This window comes from Columba livia, chromosome W (genome assembly GCF_036013475.1).
Source record: "Columba livia isolate bColLiv1 breed racing homer chromosome W, bColLiv1.pat.W.v2, whole genome shotgun sequence".
Classification (NCBI taxonomy): Eukaryota; Metazoa; Chordata; class Aves; order Columbiformes; family Columbidae; genus Columba; species Columba livia.
In genome coordinates, this window is record NC_088641.1 from 23,639,074 (window position 1) to 23,656,920 (window position 17,847).

At 41.2% G+C, this 17,847-nt stretch overlaps 1 protein-coding gene across 21 annotated transcripts in view; it reads left to right on the forward strand.

The window, feature by feature from the left end:
• The window catches only part of LOC135577195 (ubiquitin-associated protein 2-like), a 145,186-nt gene that overhangs the window by 41,256 nt on the left and 86,083 nt on the right, over nt 1-17,847 (forward strand). For all 21 annotated transcript variants that reach the window (XR_010468765.1, XR_010468764.1, XR_010468763.1 and 18 more), the window contains 3 exons: nt 1,031-1,141; nt 11,815-11,968; nt 13,739-13,816. Coding sequence is in view for 18 of the 21 variants with exons in the window: in XM_065045061.1 (XP_064901133.1) it covers nt 1,031-1,141; nt 11,815-11,968; nt 13,739-13,816 (343 nt within the window). In the remaining 3 variants the exon portion in view is untranslated. The remainder of the gene's footprint in view (nt 1-1,030; nt 1,142-11,814; nt 11,969-13,738; nt 13,817-17,847) is intronic.

Consider the following 17,847-nt stretch of genomic DNA (forward strand, 5'->3'; position numbering starts at 1 on the left):
CACACCATTTGCTCTACTATGCTGAGTTTTGAGTGTAGATGCTTGAGCTTCCATTACTGAATTATAGCTGAGACCATTAATTCAAGTAGTACTGAGAATCTGGGTCCCTGTTCTGCTGTGGGTATCAGTGATTTTTATCCTAGTGAATACATCACAACTAGAACCTAGGAGTATGCCAAGAAGGAGAGAAGAATGCATCAATGCAGCAGAGGAGCAGATTTCTTTTCAGTTGTTTGTTGTTCTTGTTATAAACTTGTTCTATTGCTGTGCCAGAAGTGAAGTCTTGTACTTCCTGAAGCCAAAGGACCCTCATCAATAGTGCCTGTAGCTCTGCTGGTGGGAAGGATAAGAATTAAGTTCTGCATAGGAAATTTCTAGTGTTTTACATTGTGCATATATCTTTCTAGCTCATGTAGGGTTTTTTTTGGGGTGAAGTTGCTGGATGTCTCATGACAGACTCTGATTATTTCCATTCTACACTCCTCAGGATCCACAGGGCATAATTCAGTACTAGGTCTCCTTAAGTAGCCATTTTTTATGCCTTTTGTGTGGCCTTATGCTGAAATGGATCAAGGGAACTGATCTGGCTGAAAAAAAACACCTTTTTCTTAGTCTGGATGTTTTTCCAGATGGATACGTTCTCTGCCATGGCTTACATTATGTCTGTTCTCACACAGCAGGATAAAGAGGGGGATGTTTGGGGAAGGAGAGAGACTGATACTGGAGCTATCCTGGTCTTTACCATCATATACTGCTGTCTCTGGAGTGACAGCATTTGCTGCAAGCATAAAGTTAAAGGAAAAAAAAAATGTGTGAAAGAGTGCTTTCTTGATTACTGTTTAATTTGTGTTTCATTCTGTCTCTTGTCTGAATTCCAAGCAGATCTGTAAAATGCGGATACCTTTATTTAGGATTTTAGTTTTCTCTGACACAGTAGCTATGCAATTTCTTGAAATCTGTGGTGGTACTAACTCTTATTTCCTTATTATGATAATTTGGATATTTTAACATGTCTGACTCTTACTGACAGCTTATGGAAGTGACGGGGAAAAATCAGGATGAGTGCATAGTGGCACTACATGATTGTAATGGGGACATGAACAGAGCAATCAACTTACTGCTGGAAGGAAGTTCAGACACGGTAAGGTTTTACTTTAATATTAAACTGCTCTTTCTGTTTGCTGTGCCTTTCTACTTCTTAGAACTGATTAGGAAAGTGATATTTTGGAAGCTTTTGATTTCCATGTCTCCATTCCATTTCTTTTAAAGAAAATGGAGACTGGGGCACATTCTCTACTGCTTGCATGCCTTAGAGTAGGCTGAACCTTGAAAAATCTTGTGGGTGTTCAGCTTGTCTCTTGTGTAGTACTTTGGCTTTAATTTACACACAGCAATTTTAACTCTGCAGCTGAACTCAGTGCTCTGTTTTTTGCTGCAGTGTTTGTAGTTAATCTGTAGCACTTCCACAACCCTGAGACCTGAGTCTAAGGGCAATCTTTATAAACCTAAAGGGCAGGCAGATATTTTAATCATGCAGCTTCTGTAGATGTGCATTGCTAGTATTGAAGTTGGAGGAGCTGTCCACATCTGAAAGTAGCTGTCGAGGGTTAAGATTGCGGGGTGACAATAAAACCCTGGCAGATGTATTGTTAACCCCCTCTTCCCCTCCCTCTTCCCCCTTTTCACTAAGGAGAGGCGATTGGAAGGAAAAGAAGCACAGAGTGAAGAGAGTTGAAAAAAAATTAAAGATGTTTTACTAATGCTACTAATAAGAATAGAGAAAATAATACAAAATATACAAAACCCCCTCTCGCGAGATGTCCATCCGTGCTTATCAATAAGTTTGCATTCCATTGCTAGGTTTACCAAAACATGTGTCTGGTTCTCCAGGAAAATGTAGTTAATATGAAGGCTTTAGCTGACAGGCGAAATTCACTGAAAGAGAAACTTGTTTTTAACAAAACCAGGACATTCCACCCCTTATAATATGCCATTCACTGAATACTTAAACCTTATCAATATAATCTATCAATACAATCTAATTAATTAATCACTACTACTATATATATATATATATATATATATATATATATACACACACATATGTACATATATACACAGGAGTAATTAATCAGTGGACCATCCTTTGAAAAGTTCATTAAGTTCATTTTGTCACGACAGTCTCCCAGGGCAGGAAAAAATGGTACAAGTATATCTCATGACCACTGTTTGTGGGTTAAAGACATCAACTTCGAAGAAGTTGTCAGGCGCCACTCGAAGAAGCTAGCTCTGGTTTCATCATCACTGTTATGATCTGAAAAACACTTATTAAACACTGTTAGCATGGCAATTCACATCATGCAGTTCAGCATTGAATATTTTCACCTAAACTCAAATCCCCTTGAGGTACACACCGAACTTCTCCATCCTTAAGCATCACCCACCAGGTGCTGCCAGGTCCCTGGGCAAAAACAATCCCACGAATGGGCTTGCCTTTACCTGAGGCAAGAGTAACCCAGACTGCCTTTCCTAACATGTTTTTCATGTGTACTACAGGGACTTTATCTCCTTCTACAGTCCGCAGAATTTCTGATTGGGCAGGCCCGGCTCGATTGGTTGATCCCCTGGTGTTGACCAACCAAGTGGCTTTTGCTAAACGTCAATCCCAGTTTTTAAAGGTTCCACCACCAAGTGCCTTTAGTGTAGTTTTTAGCAAACCATTGTACCTTTCAATTTTCCCAGAGGCTGGTGCATGATATGGAATATGATATACCCACTCAATACCATGTTCTTTGGCCCAATTGTCTATAAGACTGTTTTTGAAATGAGTACCGTTGTCTGATTCAATTCTTTCTGGTGTACCGTGTCACCAAAGGACTTGCTTTTCAAGGCCCAAGATATTATTTTGGGCTGTAGCATGAGGTACGGCATATGTTTCCAACCATCCGGTGGTTGCTTCCACCATTGTAAGTACATAACGCTTACCTTGACGTGTTTGTGGAAGTGTAATATAATCAATCTGCCAAGCTTCTCCATACTTATACTTTAACCATCGCCCCCCATACCATACAGGCTTTAACTGTTTCGCTTGTTTGATTTCGGCACAAGTTTCACATCCATGAATAACCTGTGAAATAGTGTCCATAGGTAAGTCCACCCCTCGATCGCGAGCCCATTTAGATGTTGCATCTCTACCTTGGTGCCCTGAAGCATCATGGGCCCACCAAGCCAGGGAAAGTTCACCTTCATGTTGCCAGTCCAAGTTCACCTCAGCTACTTTAATCTTAGCAGCTTCATCTGCTTGTTGGTTGTTTAGATGTTCCTCGGTGGCTCGACTTCTAGGCACATGAGCATCTACATGCCGAACTTTCACAGGCAGGCTCTCTAGCCGAGCAGCAATGTCTTGCCACAGTGTGGCAGCCCAAATGGGTTTACCTCTGCACTGCCAGTTGCTTTTCTTCCATTGCTGTAGCCACCCCCACAAGGCATTTGCTACCATCCATGAGTCAGTATAGAGATAAAGTATTGGCCACTTCTCTCATTCAGCAATGTCCAAAGCCAGCTTGATGGCTTTCACTTCTGCAAATTGACTAGATTCACCTTGTCCTTCAGTGGCTTCTGTAACTTGTCATGTGGGACTCCAGACAGCAGCTTTCCACCTTCGATGTTTTCCTACAAGACGACAGGATCCATCTGTGAACAGTGCATACTGCTTATCTGTCTCTGAAAGAGTATTATACGGTGGTGCTTCTTCAGCACGTTTTACTTCCTCCTCATCTGGAGACATCCCAAAGTCTTTGCTTTCTGGCCAGTCTGTAATCACTTCTAAGATCCCTGGGCGATTGGGATTTCCAATTCGAACTCGTTGCGTGATCAATGCAATCCATTTACTCCACGTAACTTCGGTTGCATGATGTGGAGAGGGAACCGTCCCTTTGAACATCCAGCTCAGCACCGGCTGTCGAGGTGCCAGGAGGAGCTGTGCTTCAGTACCAATCACTTCTGAAGCAGCTCGAACTCCTTCGTATGCTGCTAGTATCTCTTTTTCAGTTGGAGTGTAGTTGGCCTCAGATCCTTTGTATCCTCGACTCCAAAAACCGAAGGGTCGACCTCGGGTTTCTCCTGGTGCTTTCTGCCAGAGGCTCCAGGTAAGTCCATTATCTCCAGCTGCAGTGTAGAGCACATATTTAACATCTAGTCCAGTCCGAACTGGTTCAAGGGCCACTGCATGAGTTATCTCAGGCTTAATTTGTTCAAAGGCTTGTCGTTGTTCAGGGCCCCACTCAAATTGGTTCTTTTTACGAGTCACTCAATAGAGAGGGCTCACAATATGGCTGTAGTCAGGAATATGCATTCTCAAAAACCTACAACGCCCAAGAAAGTCTGTGTCTCCTTTTTATTAGTAGGTGGAGACATTGCTGCAATTTTGTTGATCACATCCATTGGGATCTGACGATGGCCATCTTGCCATTTTATTCCTAAAAACTGGATCTCTCGTGCAGGTCCCTTGACCTTGCTTAGTTTTATGGTAAAACCAGCATCCAAAAGAATCTGAATTATTCTCTCACCTTTCTCGAAGACTTCTTTCACTGTGTCGCCCCATACGATGATGTCATCAATATATTGCAAGTGTTCTGGAGCTTTACCTTGCTCCAGCGTGATCTGGATCAGTCCATTGCAGATGGTAGGACTGTGTTTCCACCCCTGGGGCAAGCGATTCCACGTGTCCACAGCTGCTATACCAAATGCGCACCTATACCCTTTTGGGTCCTTAAAATACCCGCTCTTGCGGTAGTCTATGCCAAGGATGCACGGAGCATCTGGGCCAGTCACAACGGGATGCTTTTGCCAGTTTTTTCCAGTTAGGCTCATTTCAGCCTCTACAACAGTCAGTTCCTGGAATCCCCCAGTCACTCCAACAATATTGATGGATTGCGGTCCTTTATAATTAGAAGGAATTATTGTGCACTGAGCACCAGTGTCCACTAAAGCTTTGTACTCCTGGGGGTGTGTTGTACCAGGCCATCATATTTGTACAGTCCAATAAACTCTGTTATCCCTTTCCTCCACCTGGTTGGAGGCAGGGCACCTCTAATTTCTGTTTTGCACAGTCTCTGGGTGTGAATTAGAGGTTCCTTCAAGAGCATCAGAATCTCTTCTGCTCCTTTTGTAAACTGGATCAGCCACCTTCCTAGGATTTCTTTCTTTTATCTCACGTACTCGTTCTTGAAGTTCTGAGGTAGGTCTTCCATGCCACGTATTCATGTCTTCTCCCTGCTCATGTAGGAAGAACCACAGTGAACATCTTTTTGTGGGCTGCCTCTGTCCTCTCTCTCGAGACTGGAAACACCTTTTCCTAATAGCTGAAACATAGGTTTGTGCAGGTCGTGAATGGTATGTGTCTTCTCTGAGTTCTTTGATTTCTTGCAACAGCTTTTCAAACCGGTCATCAGATTTTTCACACAGTTTCTCCACAGTGGAGACACAAGCCCATAGAGAACCAGCAAGGCTGTTCTCAAAGTTCCGGAGCTGCTCAATCACTTCAGTAATCTCTTGTACGCCTCCAGCTGACCAGACCATTCCTGCCAATGACTTAGCATATGCAGGGTGTGCACTTTGTACAAATCTGCGCCACAGAGGTCATGTACAATTGATTCTATCTGGGTCCATCCCCTCTTGGCTGTTTGGTCCAAAATAGATGATCTCTCGCACAGCTAATTCTCTCAGGAACTGAATACCTCTCTCCATAGTATTCCATTTCCCTAACTTGGATATACAATCTTCCTTGTAGGGAAATCTTACTTTCATAGCTGCCAGGAGTCGGGTCCAGAGGGTAGTGGCATTAGACTCTCTTGAAATTGCCCTATCAATGGTGGAATCTCTTGACAGAGATCCCAGCTGCCTGGCTTCACCACCTTCCAATTCAATTGTTTCTGCCCCATTGTCCCAGCATCGGAGCAGCCAGGTTACAATATTCTCGCCCTCACGACTACTAAAGTCTTTTTGCAGATCTCTCAGCTCGCCTGGAGAAAAGGACCGAGTGGTGGTCACTGCATCTCCTCCCTGTCCTGATGGTGCCCCTTGGGTTGATGTTGGCCCTGTGCCATCATCTGCTGCACGGGTAGTCTTTCTAGTGACTTTCTTACAACCAGCAACTCATGCTTATATGGGTTCACCATCATTTGATTTATTTCCAGAGTCGGAATGACTGTCACAGTGGTTACAGCAGCAACAGTGCCCAGTGTGTGAAGAAAGGGGGGCTGCTTTGTTAGCCTTTGAGGCTGGAGAAGTAATGTTATCTGCAGCAACCTTGGCAGAGGAACTCTGCGGAGGAGCTGTAGATTCAGCCTGCAAAGCCGCCGTTGGGGGGGCAGTGGCTGCAGCGGCAGCTTTTGCTGTTTTGCTCTTTCTCGAGCGGCTCGGAGTGCTTTTTGCTAAAGCTTCCGAAGACGCACCGCAAATCTCAGGACAACAAAGAGACGCAAACCTCCTGTTGAACGCCATTTCTCTTAACAGAAGCACAAACTGACACACATTCAGCAAACCAGATAACACCATCACAGTTCTATCAAAACTCCAAGGATATTCAAAGCTCTCTAAAACATTTGTGAACTGTCCTAGCGAAAAAACGTAAGTATTGTCAGTCATCCTTTCTAATGATTCGCTCGACCAATTAGCAAACACAGAGCCGTACTGCTCTTTAATCTCTCCTGGAGGCTTTTCAAGGTAAAGCAGAAGCGAGTAATAATTCATTAGCGGCTGCAGTATAATAAAATAAACCAGTGACAAACCACACAGTATCATCATGACCATTGTCCAGTTCCTTGTTGTTATATAATGAATACTTCGATTTAAAAAGAAAGCCCAACACAGATATGGAATCAGTGAGCACAATGTAGAAAATAACTGATACAACTTATGCCATAACATCTTTAAATCAGTGTAATTCACTTTGCCTTAATACAACTAAATAATATCCAAAGCAAACGGACGCGCAAGTATCACAACTCTATGAGTTCGCACCATGCCAAGAAAACTGAAAGGTACGTCAGAGCAGTAGAAAAGCCAAAACTCTTCAAATTTACCCCTTTCTCTTGCCCCACGTTGGGCGCCAATTATCTGTCGAGGGTTAAGATTGCAGGGTGACAATAAAACCCTGGCAGATGTATTGTTAAGCCCCTCTCCCCCCCACTTCCCCCTTTTTTGCCCCTCCCTCTCCCCCCTTTCCACTAAGGAGAGGCGATTGGGAGGAAAAGAAGGACAGAGAGACGAGAGTTGGAAAAATTAACAGTGTTTTACTAATGCTACTAATAAGAATAGAGAAAATAATACAAAATATACAAAACCAATCTTGAAAGTCTCAGCAACTGCAGAGCCGGCACCCAAAGTCCTGGATTAGACTCTGCAGCCAGTCGGAGCTGGATTCAGTCTCTCACTAGGCCTCAGTTTGCAGGGATGAGTAGCAAGGTCCTCTCCTAATGTCGGCCATAAGGAAAAAGGGAAAAAAAAGGGCCGAGATCCTCGTGATCTTGCACTTTTATATGAAGTATTCAGGTGAATGGAATGTTATACACAGTTGGTCAGTTTCTTGGTCTCTTGTTTCTCGTCGCCCCTCTCGCGAGATGTCCATCCGTGCTTATCAATAAGTTTGCATTCCATTGCTAGGTTTACCAAAACATGTGTCTGGTTCTCCAGGAAAATGCAGTTAATATGAAGGCTTTAGCTGACAGGCGAAATTCACTGAAAGAGATACTTGTTTTTAACAAAACCAGGATAGGAAGTTTGTGGGCCTCCAACTTGAAGGGGTTGTTTTAAGCCCATTATACTCCAAAGCAGTATAACTGTGGATTTGATGTAAAGTTGGAAACAGAAGTGCTACTAGTTATGAATGCAGATTCCCAAATCTCATGTTCTAGTTTCACTCTGCTTTGATGCACTAGAAGTTTGTTTGTGTCTGTCCAATTTGGGGAATTGAAAGAACAAGGAGTGCTAGCTAGAATGTCTATTTATAATTTCTTTGGTACTATGCCAGTTTTGTCCTTTTTTTTAATGCTGTGATCTTTAAGTCTTTATGCTGTGTGACTGTTAGTCTTGTTAGTCTTTATGAAAACTTTTCACTTGCAAGAATTGTGTCACTATGGATTTGGATAGACAGAGGCTTCTGGATGAGAGTAGAGAAGGGCATGTTTCTCTGCCCAAGACTTGTATTCATTTAACTTACTACAGCTGTAAGGCAAAAAAGGCCACCAGCATCCTGGCTTGTATCAGGAATAGTGTGGCCAGCAGGACTAGGGGAAGTAATCATTCCCCTGTACTTGGCACTGGTGAGAGGCCCCACCTTTGAATACTGTGTTCAGTGTTGGGTCCCCTCATTGAGGTGCTGGAGTGAGTTCAGAGAAGGGCAACAAAGCTGGTGAAGGGTCTGGAGCACAAGTCTGATGAGGAGCAGCTGAGGGAACTGGGGCTGTTTAGACTGGAGAAAAGGAGGCTGAGGGGAGACCTTATCGCTCTCTACAACTACCTGAAAGGAGGTTGGAGCATGGAGGGTGTTGGTCTCTACTCCCAAGCAGCAAGTGATAAGACGAGAAGAAATGACCTCAAGTTGCACCAGGCTAGGTTTAGATTGGATATTAGGAAAAATTTCTTAATGGAAAGGGTTGTCAGGCATTGAAATAGGCTGCCCAGGGAAGTGGTGGAGTCACTGTCTCTGGGGGTATTTAAAAGTTGTGTAGATGAGGTTTTAGACTTTTTGACTTGGTAGTGTTAGGTTAACAGTTGGACTCAATGATTTTAAAGGTCTTTTGCAACCAAAATGATTCTATGATTGAGGTGTGGAAATTACTTTACAACCTGTGAGGTTATAAAGAAAGTATGTTTATTCAGTACTGGGCACATGGGGGATAATTCTGCCCAAGACGTGTGCAAATTTCCAGCAGCTGCGAACTTGGTTAAATGCTGTAAAGTATTACATATTCATGAAAATTCTAGGAACGCCTATACGTATTCATAACCTGTCCCCGAGAAGGCAGTTCTTATTACTGTGAGTTCTGGGAAATAATTTCCATAGTTTCCACTTCCAGACCCTCCTGTTTGCACCTGCACAGTGCCTCTTGGTGGTCATGGGCCGGAGTCTGTGGATGAAGGCTGCTCAGCTTCCTCGCTTTACACTTTTACCTCTGGCCTGGAGTGCTGAGTTGTCCAGGGCTCAAACTGAGGAGCTGGTTAGAACTGGCTTATTTACTGTCCTGTGCTCAAGATTCTTGTGATCTTGTTCACCCAAGGATGCAGCTGGGTTTTTATCTTTGCAAGGCCTGTGAAGTCGTCAGGGAACTCCTGTTTTTCATACAATAAGTTACACAAAGCTCTAAGCTAGGCAATTGCTTTGTGGGTTAGGGGTTAGCTCTTTAAGTTTTAGTTAGTTAGTTCCCTGTATCATTATAAGATCAATTTTCACAGAATCACAGAATGTCAGGGATTGGAAGGGACCTCAAAAGATCATCTAGTCCAATCCCCCCGCCAGAGCAGGAACACCCAGATGAGGCTACATAGGAAGTTGTCCAGGCGGGTTTGAATGTCTGCAGAGGAGACTCCACAACCCCCCTGGGCAGCCTGTTCCAAGCTCTGTCACCCTCATGGTGAAGAAGATTCTTCTCAAATTTAAATGGAACCTCCTGTGTTTTAGTTTATACATCTTGCCCCTTGTCTTATCCTTGGTTGTCACAGAGAAGAGCCTGGCTCCATCCTCCTGACACTCACCCTTTACATAGGTATAGGTATAAACATGAATGAGGTCACCCCTCAGTCTCCTCCAAGCTAAAGAGACCAAACCCCCTCAGCCTTTCCTTTCAAAGCTCAGGCCCCCAACTGTCATTTGGGTTGACTCAGGTATCCTCAGCTGAAATTGTAATTAGTTAGCTCCCTTACAAAAACAGGCAGCTTTGATAGTCTGTGATGGATTCCCATGCCCAGAGGTAGCATCTTAAAGGACATGCCCAACTTCTCAAGACTCTTTTCAAAATTATATTGTGGGAAAGCATGAATCTGATGCTTTCATAGTAATTCTCTTACTGATCCTTCACAAGTCATATAAAACCTTACTTAAGGAGAGGCTGCTTCCTATTAAGCTTTGCAGGATCATCCTGGTTTGGGTATTTCTTAAAATGGCTAAAGATCTTTTGGTACCATGCCCATCTGTGAAAAAGTAGTGCATTCTGGTTCTTCAGTTGACTGTGCAGTTATTTTTTTTTCCTCCTGTGAAGTGTCTCTAAAATTCTAGGAGTGTTTTAATGTGTGATGCAGTTACACAGGCTGAGGCACCTCAAGCCGTATAATGTTTACTGGAGGAAAAGAGTTTTCTGTTGCACAAATAAGATGGTGTTGCTCAAACGTGTAGTTTTGTAGTTCTAATCTGCACTGTCTGCACTTCAACTAAATTGGCTTATGGCAGTATAGTCCTTTCTATTGGACATGAAATTGAAAAGTGATTTCAGCCATCTTTCTCACCTCTACATATAAAAAAAATTGGAATAACCATTATTTTAGTACTTATTCTCTCAAAAGAGGCAATCAAACATTGTGAAACATTGAGTTTATACTTGTAAACTACTTTACCTGCTTTCTCAATAGCATTAGTTTTCTTAATTCTAGGTAGCTTGGACTAGCTGGTCATTGCCTACCTCATGAGGGCTTCTGAGTTGCTGTTGTCTGAATTGAGAGGAGATAGGACAGGACCTAAAAGTACTGATAGCCAACCTTTTTTGTTTGATGCAGGTGTCTGTCAGTTCGTGGCTTTATGCAGTGCTTCACTGTTGATGGCACCTTATTTGCATTTGTAAATTTCCCACTTAAATGCCTTACCTAGACTATAAGCTTCCTACAGATGGGTATATATATATATATAAACCTATCTGCCATCTTAATGGTTTGCAAATAATACCTTTCTTCTTCTTTGCTTTGCAACTATGACTCAGTAAACTAACCATGCAATTGTATAATATATGAGGTGCTGTACTATTCTTAGCAAGTGTTCTAGTAATTTTATTTTCACCTCTTACAGAGCTGATACTATCCTTGAATTTATTTTAAAGATTAGTTAGTTTAATTTTAAGGTTGAAGCTTAACGTTTGGACCTTGGTACCTTGTCTTGTTTAGACATAGTTTTTCCTGTATTTAGCTGTATATGATGAGCTGTAGCTGTTAAGAATGAATGGTCTGTCTTATTGTAGACCCAGTTTTCCGATGTTGTTGTTCTGCCCTTCTGTCTCTTGGTCCTTGAACTCTAGTACATCTGAGGGTTTGGGTGGTTTGTTTGTGTTGTGTTTTTTTGTGTGTGTTTTTTTGTTTGTTTCCCCCCCCTTAGGCCACATACTTATTCTCATCATTCTATTGTTCAATGATGCTTATAAGCATTTTTTCAGTTCCTTGGGAGAAAAAGATAGTTTTGTGTCATGTTCCCTTACTAGATTTATCAAGGTAGTTGAGAGGGAAACTGTTACTTGCTTTGCATATTTTCTGTGTTGTGGTTGTATCTAGGCTTCCTTGAACTAGTAAAAGTCCATTATAGCCAGAAATATTTGAGATTCTCACATTCCATAAGAAAATCCAACTTGTAAAACTTGGTTCTTTCTGATCTCTTCCCAGAAATACAGCCTGTGTTTCCATTTGTATCAGTGTAGTTTGCAGGGTGTTACATATGTGATGTTATGCAAATACCTGTTTTTTTCCATGAACTGGAGGGGTGTGAGGTGGAAGTATGCATTTAGAGCTGTCTTTTCCTTTTTGACTTTTATATCTAATTCTATTCTACCCAAATAGACTTCTTGGGAGACTGTAGGGGGAAAGAAGAAAAGCCTTGGAAAGGAAAGTTCAGAAAACAAAGAGAACAGAGAAAAACGAGGGGACAGAGAAGTGAGTCGCGGATGGGGAAATTCCAACAGACGGGGAAGAGGAGGCAGCTGTGGCCGAGAATGTATGTATAGGGGTTCATTTTTAAAGATTCAGATGTTTTTCTTGCAGCTGAAACTGGCTGAGTTGAGAGCAAATGCTTAATAGAAAAAGTCCATCCGAACTACAGCTCAGTACTGAAGGTATCATAACTTTGTGCAGCAAATATGCTTGATCTGCCTACGTGAATTGGTTTTGGGATGGTCTGTGCTTGTTCGGAGACATTCAATTTAATTTAAATTTCTGTCCTTTTTTGATTAATTGATCTTATACAAATTGATGTTCTTTATGTAAACTTTAGAAGTTAGTCTTTGTAAGACTGCTTGAGAGTATGTTGCTGCACAGCTGATACACTTTTTTGTTTTTTTTAAATGAAAAAAATTATCCAGCTTTGATTCCATCTCCTTTTATGAGTGGGAGAACCTGAAGATGTTCTCCTCATAAGGGGAATGAAAAGACTGGGATCGCTATTAATCTTTAGCATATATTACTCACATAAGCCAAACAAAGGTGAGTTTCTACAACCAAGAAAATTATTTGTGAATTGAAACATTTAAAAATTTGCTGCAGTTTATACAGGTGCAATAATATATTGTACAAAAGCAAACCAATGTTTCCAAGTTAAGTAGCATCATGTTAGATGACCATTGGATACATATTGCTTTTTTCTCTAAGTTTTATCAGCAGTATCAAAGCTGTATATGTTGCCTGTAAAGGCCATACACAGCACTGATAGATGAGCAGAGAAACTAGAACTAAAAAAATGTTTAGCTTTTCACTTAAAAGCAGGAAAAATATTTACAATATTAGCCAACTCTTCCAGTTCATTATTGGAACATATTCGAATGTTGTGCTGTGAAACACTGAGTATCCTTTTAGAATAGAGTCAAGATAGGAAAAAATATTAATAAAACTTGCAGCTCTGCTTAGAAAAAAAATGAAATCAGATCCATCAAAATGAAAGTGAGGGGCAAAATTTTTGCCAGAGCTAGATCACAGATGCTGCTTGTCTTTTTTTGTATACTGGAACTAAAAGTTTTTGAGATGGTTACCAAATCTTGATATCTTCTTCCCAGCTTCTCAGTCCAAACACTAGTGATTTTGTTGCTGCCATTAGGACAAGTTGTGCAGTACAAAATCTCAGCAGTGTTTTAAGTGGCCAGTTGTCTTTTTTTTTTTTTTTTTTTTTTTTTTTTTTTTTTTTTTTTTTTTCTTTTTTTTTTTTTTTTCCTTCTTCTCTTCTCTAAAGAACCAACCATCTTTCAGAGTACCTCCTCAGGAGTTTTCCACAAAATAGTGAAGTTGCAGTGCTTTTCTAATGCCTCAACTTCACCCAGTTGTCATCCCTCTGATTTAAATACAGAGGAGAGTTCTATTAAGTTTCAGGAAAAGAGCTGGTGTTCTTGTTTATCCCTTATTCTTTCACTGTTGCCACCCAGCGCATTGTCAAGGAAGCAATAGAATGAGGCAGCTTTATTTCCTGCCTTGTTAAAGAGGTGAGGCCGTAATTAATTTAATAGTGTAGGCTGCAAAACACTGCAGTTTTTTTCTTTTTGTTTCAAAAAACAGAAGTGTCTGCTGACACATCTTATTAGATATTTTGCTTCCTAATTGTCCAGTACAAAGTAAACATAAATTGCTTGTAGTTAGGCCCCCAAAGAAGAGGGGTGACTGAGATCTGTTGACCAGCCCACTTCAAAATCTTGCCTTTTCTTTTGGGGTTCAGGTTAAGCAGATGGCTATATTGTCTCAAGCAAGTCTCTAAAGATTCTCTTAAGCTGTCCTCTCTCCACAGTTAGAGCTGAAGAGAATGGAGTGGACAACAATCAAGGAGACAAGCCTTCAGACCGTGGGAAACGTGGCCGTGGGAGAGGTGAGATGGTGGCATTGGTGTGGGACTAGCATGGATTTCGTGTCATGAAATGGAATTCTCCCATTCATTTCTTTAAATGCTTCTTTTTAAGCATTTGTTGGTTATCCTTTGATTCCCCAAGCACTTCAGCCACCTTTAATTTAGGTACATCCCCTCCCTTACCCCTTGTCATGTCTTGGTCTCAGAACAAGAGTTGTTAATAATTGGCAAACATCACCTTTAGGGTAATTTCCTGTGTAACAGGCAATGGAGAGCTGTTTTCCCAGATCAACTCAAGCCAGCCTCCTGTGAGTGGGAGTGCACTGGGCTCCTCAGGACATACCTTGGCAGCAAGAGAATAAAAAATTCCATCTGTAGGGCTCTCAGGGAGGGATTGGATGTGTACTTGTGCTGTTTCTTTGAGGTAGATCTGGTTGTCAGGCTTGCCTTCTGTTTTTGGTAGCCAATCAGAGGAAGTACAAGCCAACTTAGAGGCTTTTTAGTAAGAGAAGGAATTTGGCATGGAAGAGTTGATGAAGACAACTGTGGAAAAAGAATACTGCAGAATCTGATCACTATGTAGAATACTACAGATCCGATCCTATCCTGTAGAAGAGATAGGAAATGTGTTGAAAATGGATTTCATGTGGAATAAAGGGGTGTGGAGTTGGTTAGAAGTTTCATAGTTGGAGTGGAAAGAGGCTTTTTTTTTTTTTTTTCTTAGGGCAGGAGGAATGAAAATGAATAACCTAGGTACAGCACAGAATATGTAGGGAAGTGAGTATTAAATGAGTTAAAATGATAAAGTGCACAGCAGAGCTAATGTACCTAATAGGTAATGTCTAACTTGTGAAAAATTCTGCCTTCAAATGCTCTCCTCTTTGGAATATCTAGTTATGAGGCATTCAAAGACAGGCTTAGCCAACTTCCTTGTCTCCAGATCTGCATCTTGAAGGAGTGGAAAGATGCAAAGACATGTAGCTTCCAGAGGGTTGCAAGAATGACTTGGTCATGCCTGTGAATCAGCTTGGAGAATAGAAGGCTCTGGGGAGACCTTATTGCAGCATTTCAGTACTTAAAAGGGGCCTATAAGAAAGATAGGGACAGACTTTTTAGCAGGGCCTGTTGTGATAGGACAAGGGGTGATGGTTTTAACCTAAAAGAGAGGAGATTCAGACTAGATGTGAGGAGGAAATTTTTTACAATGAGGGTGGTGAAACACTGGCCCAGGTTGCCCAGAGAGGTGGTAGATGCCCCATCCCTGGAGACATTCAAGGCTAGGCTGGACAGGGCTCTGAGCAACCTGATGTCACCATTTATTGCAGGGCAACAATAAAGTGTGGCAGATGCTCTCTGTTAACCCCTGCCCTCCCTGCTAAGGAAAGGGAATCAGAGGAAAAGGGAGAGAGACTTAGAAATTGGAAAGTGAAAAAAGCTTTACTAATAATACTGATAATAAGAGAAAATAAAGCAAAATATACAAAACCAATATTGAATTTCCTGGAGTAGTGGAGGGACTGCGTGTTCAGGGGCTGGAATTGTGCCAGTGGCTGCAGGACAGGCACTAGGAAGTCCTGGACTGGACTCAGCATTAGACAGGAACTGGATTCAGGGATGCATGGACTGTAACTGGGATCAGGATTGCAGGCAGGGTCCTCTTCAGACACTGGCCATGGGTGAAGAGTGTGAGACCCTTGTGATCTCCTAACTTTAAACTGTGTATGACATGGATGGCATGGAATATCTCATTGGTCAATTTGAGTCACCTGCTCTGTCCACCTCTCCCTGCAAGTACAACCCTCTCACTTATGGAATATAAAAAATTTATCAGTGACCTTGGCTGCTATAGCAATAAAAGATAAACCTAGGCCTTTTGTGCGTACCATGTTAGCTCAGTAAAACTGTAAATATTGGGTGTTATCAGCTCTGGAGAAAATGCTGTCTGAAAAAACATGCAGCCAACTTCAGAAAAATGCAGTTGCTTAGAAGAACGTAACTGAAAGGAAAAATTCACTAAAAGAGAATTGGTCTTTTTTTAACCAAAACCAGGACACCTGATCTAGTTGAAGATGTCTCAGCTCATTGAAGGGGAGTTGGACTAGATGACATTTGAAGGTCCCTTCCAACTCTAACTATTCTATGATTCTATGAAATACCAAATGGTGTGTGCAGAGAGGTAGCTTTGCAGGGGAGGTATAGTTCACAACTACAGTTTTTGATATGTTAGCACTGTTAATAGATGGAACGTAAGTCTTTTGGTTATTTGTTTGTAAAATAATCCTTTATACTCAAATTATGAAAATAAAGGTAGGAATTTTTTAAATTGTTGGGTGAATCTTAGAGGTTAATTTCAAATGCAGTCTGTTTTTTTGCTTTGTAACTTTATGGAACAATACACTGCTTTTGTTGTCAACACTAGGTTTCTAGACGAATATCATGTCTCAAGACAAAGCACTTAATCATAAGATCAAACTGACATATCAGACTGAAGAAATAGGAACAACTTCAGCCAATTTATGTTCACTGTCTTAGTGTACATAGTATTAATGTATTTCTCTACCAAATATTTTAGACTGTACCTTCATGTGAGCAAAGTATCTTAATGAAGTGTTCTCAACTCTGTCTGTGATAAACCCGTTGAATGACTTCAGGATCATTACATAACAAGTGTATGTATTCAGTGGCAGGAAATACTTAATTTAATTTTATAATGCAAGCCCTTGAAATCTGCAGGGAGTTGTATAAAACTGTGTAATTCACTTCTTGGTGTTTCAGGGATGCATGACCTTCTTTCATTGGATATTAGTAGAAATAATAATAATAAAAAAAAAGCTTCCTGCCATTTAATTCAGTAGTCTTTCATTTCTGTTACACAGAATAGTCAAATATGGGATAAAGTACTTCAGCTGAAAGTAAATAGATTGCTGGTAATCATCACAGAACCCTTTTTTATAAATGTTTCATGCAGAGTGTGTGTAGAAATACAGGCACTGGATACAAAATTAGGGTTCAGCTAATATCTGAGCAATGCATTGTCTCTATCTTAAGCTACCTTCTCAAGCTGGAGTTATCTTACTGGCTGCTTTATAGGGGAAGATTGGTTGGGCCATCATATTACTGCTTCACTGTAGAACAACCTAATTTTAAGAAATGATAAACACTGAAAATAGTAGAAATGGGATTGACACTGGGGTGATAATGTGCTGTTTACTGAGGGGGAAAAACCCTGATAACTGAGTATTTCAGCCTTGGTGCTGTAAGCGCTAGCTTTGTTGTGCAGTGGATCTTCTGTTAATGACTGCAACATACCTTGCAACTTCATAGGGTAGGAGGTTGTGGCGTACAAACACCACTGGTTGCTGGTATGCAGGAGATCAAGGATTTGAAGTAGATACACGTTATTGACTGATTAACAGAAAGCAAACATGCATCACAGGATGTGTTTCAGGACACATCCTAGCTGAAATTGCTCTGCCCTTAATCTTTGCTTTCTAAACTGAGGGTGTAAACTTTGGCTGGGAAAGGAGTGAAGTAATTTATTTTTTTAAGATGGTCTTCCCATCTATCTTTTCAGAACTGTATTTCTTGAATGAACTTAATTTAGATGTAAAAAATACTATAATGGTGATGGATAGTAATTGCATCAAAGTGATCATATTTGTGTGTCAGTATTGCAAGGATTTGTAACTGTCTGGAATGGAACCTCTTGAAGGAATTGTGGAGAAAGATGGTTATGTCTTTAGGATTGTCAGCTCCAGAAACATTCCTCATTTGTATTTTTTAATCAGCTGCAGTGTTTTATACAAATTGGCAAACTTTACAGGCACATTTTTTTTTTTTATGCTGCTGTTTTGTACTATTCTCAGTTTTAAGTGCAGGTCTGGTTCTCCCACTCTCCTCCATGTTGAAAAGGATCTGGTAGAGCTAGAAAAGGCTTTTGAAGGTACTGGGAAGACTGCATTTAAGGGATTTGAGGAACAAGCAGACTAGGACTTCACCTGCAAAAGAGAGGGCTGAGTGGGTGTATGGTAGAGATCTGTAAAATTTTCACG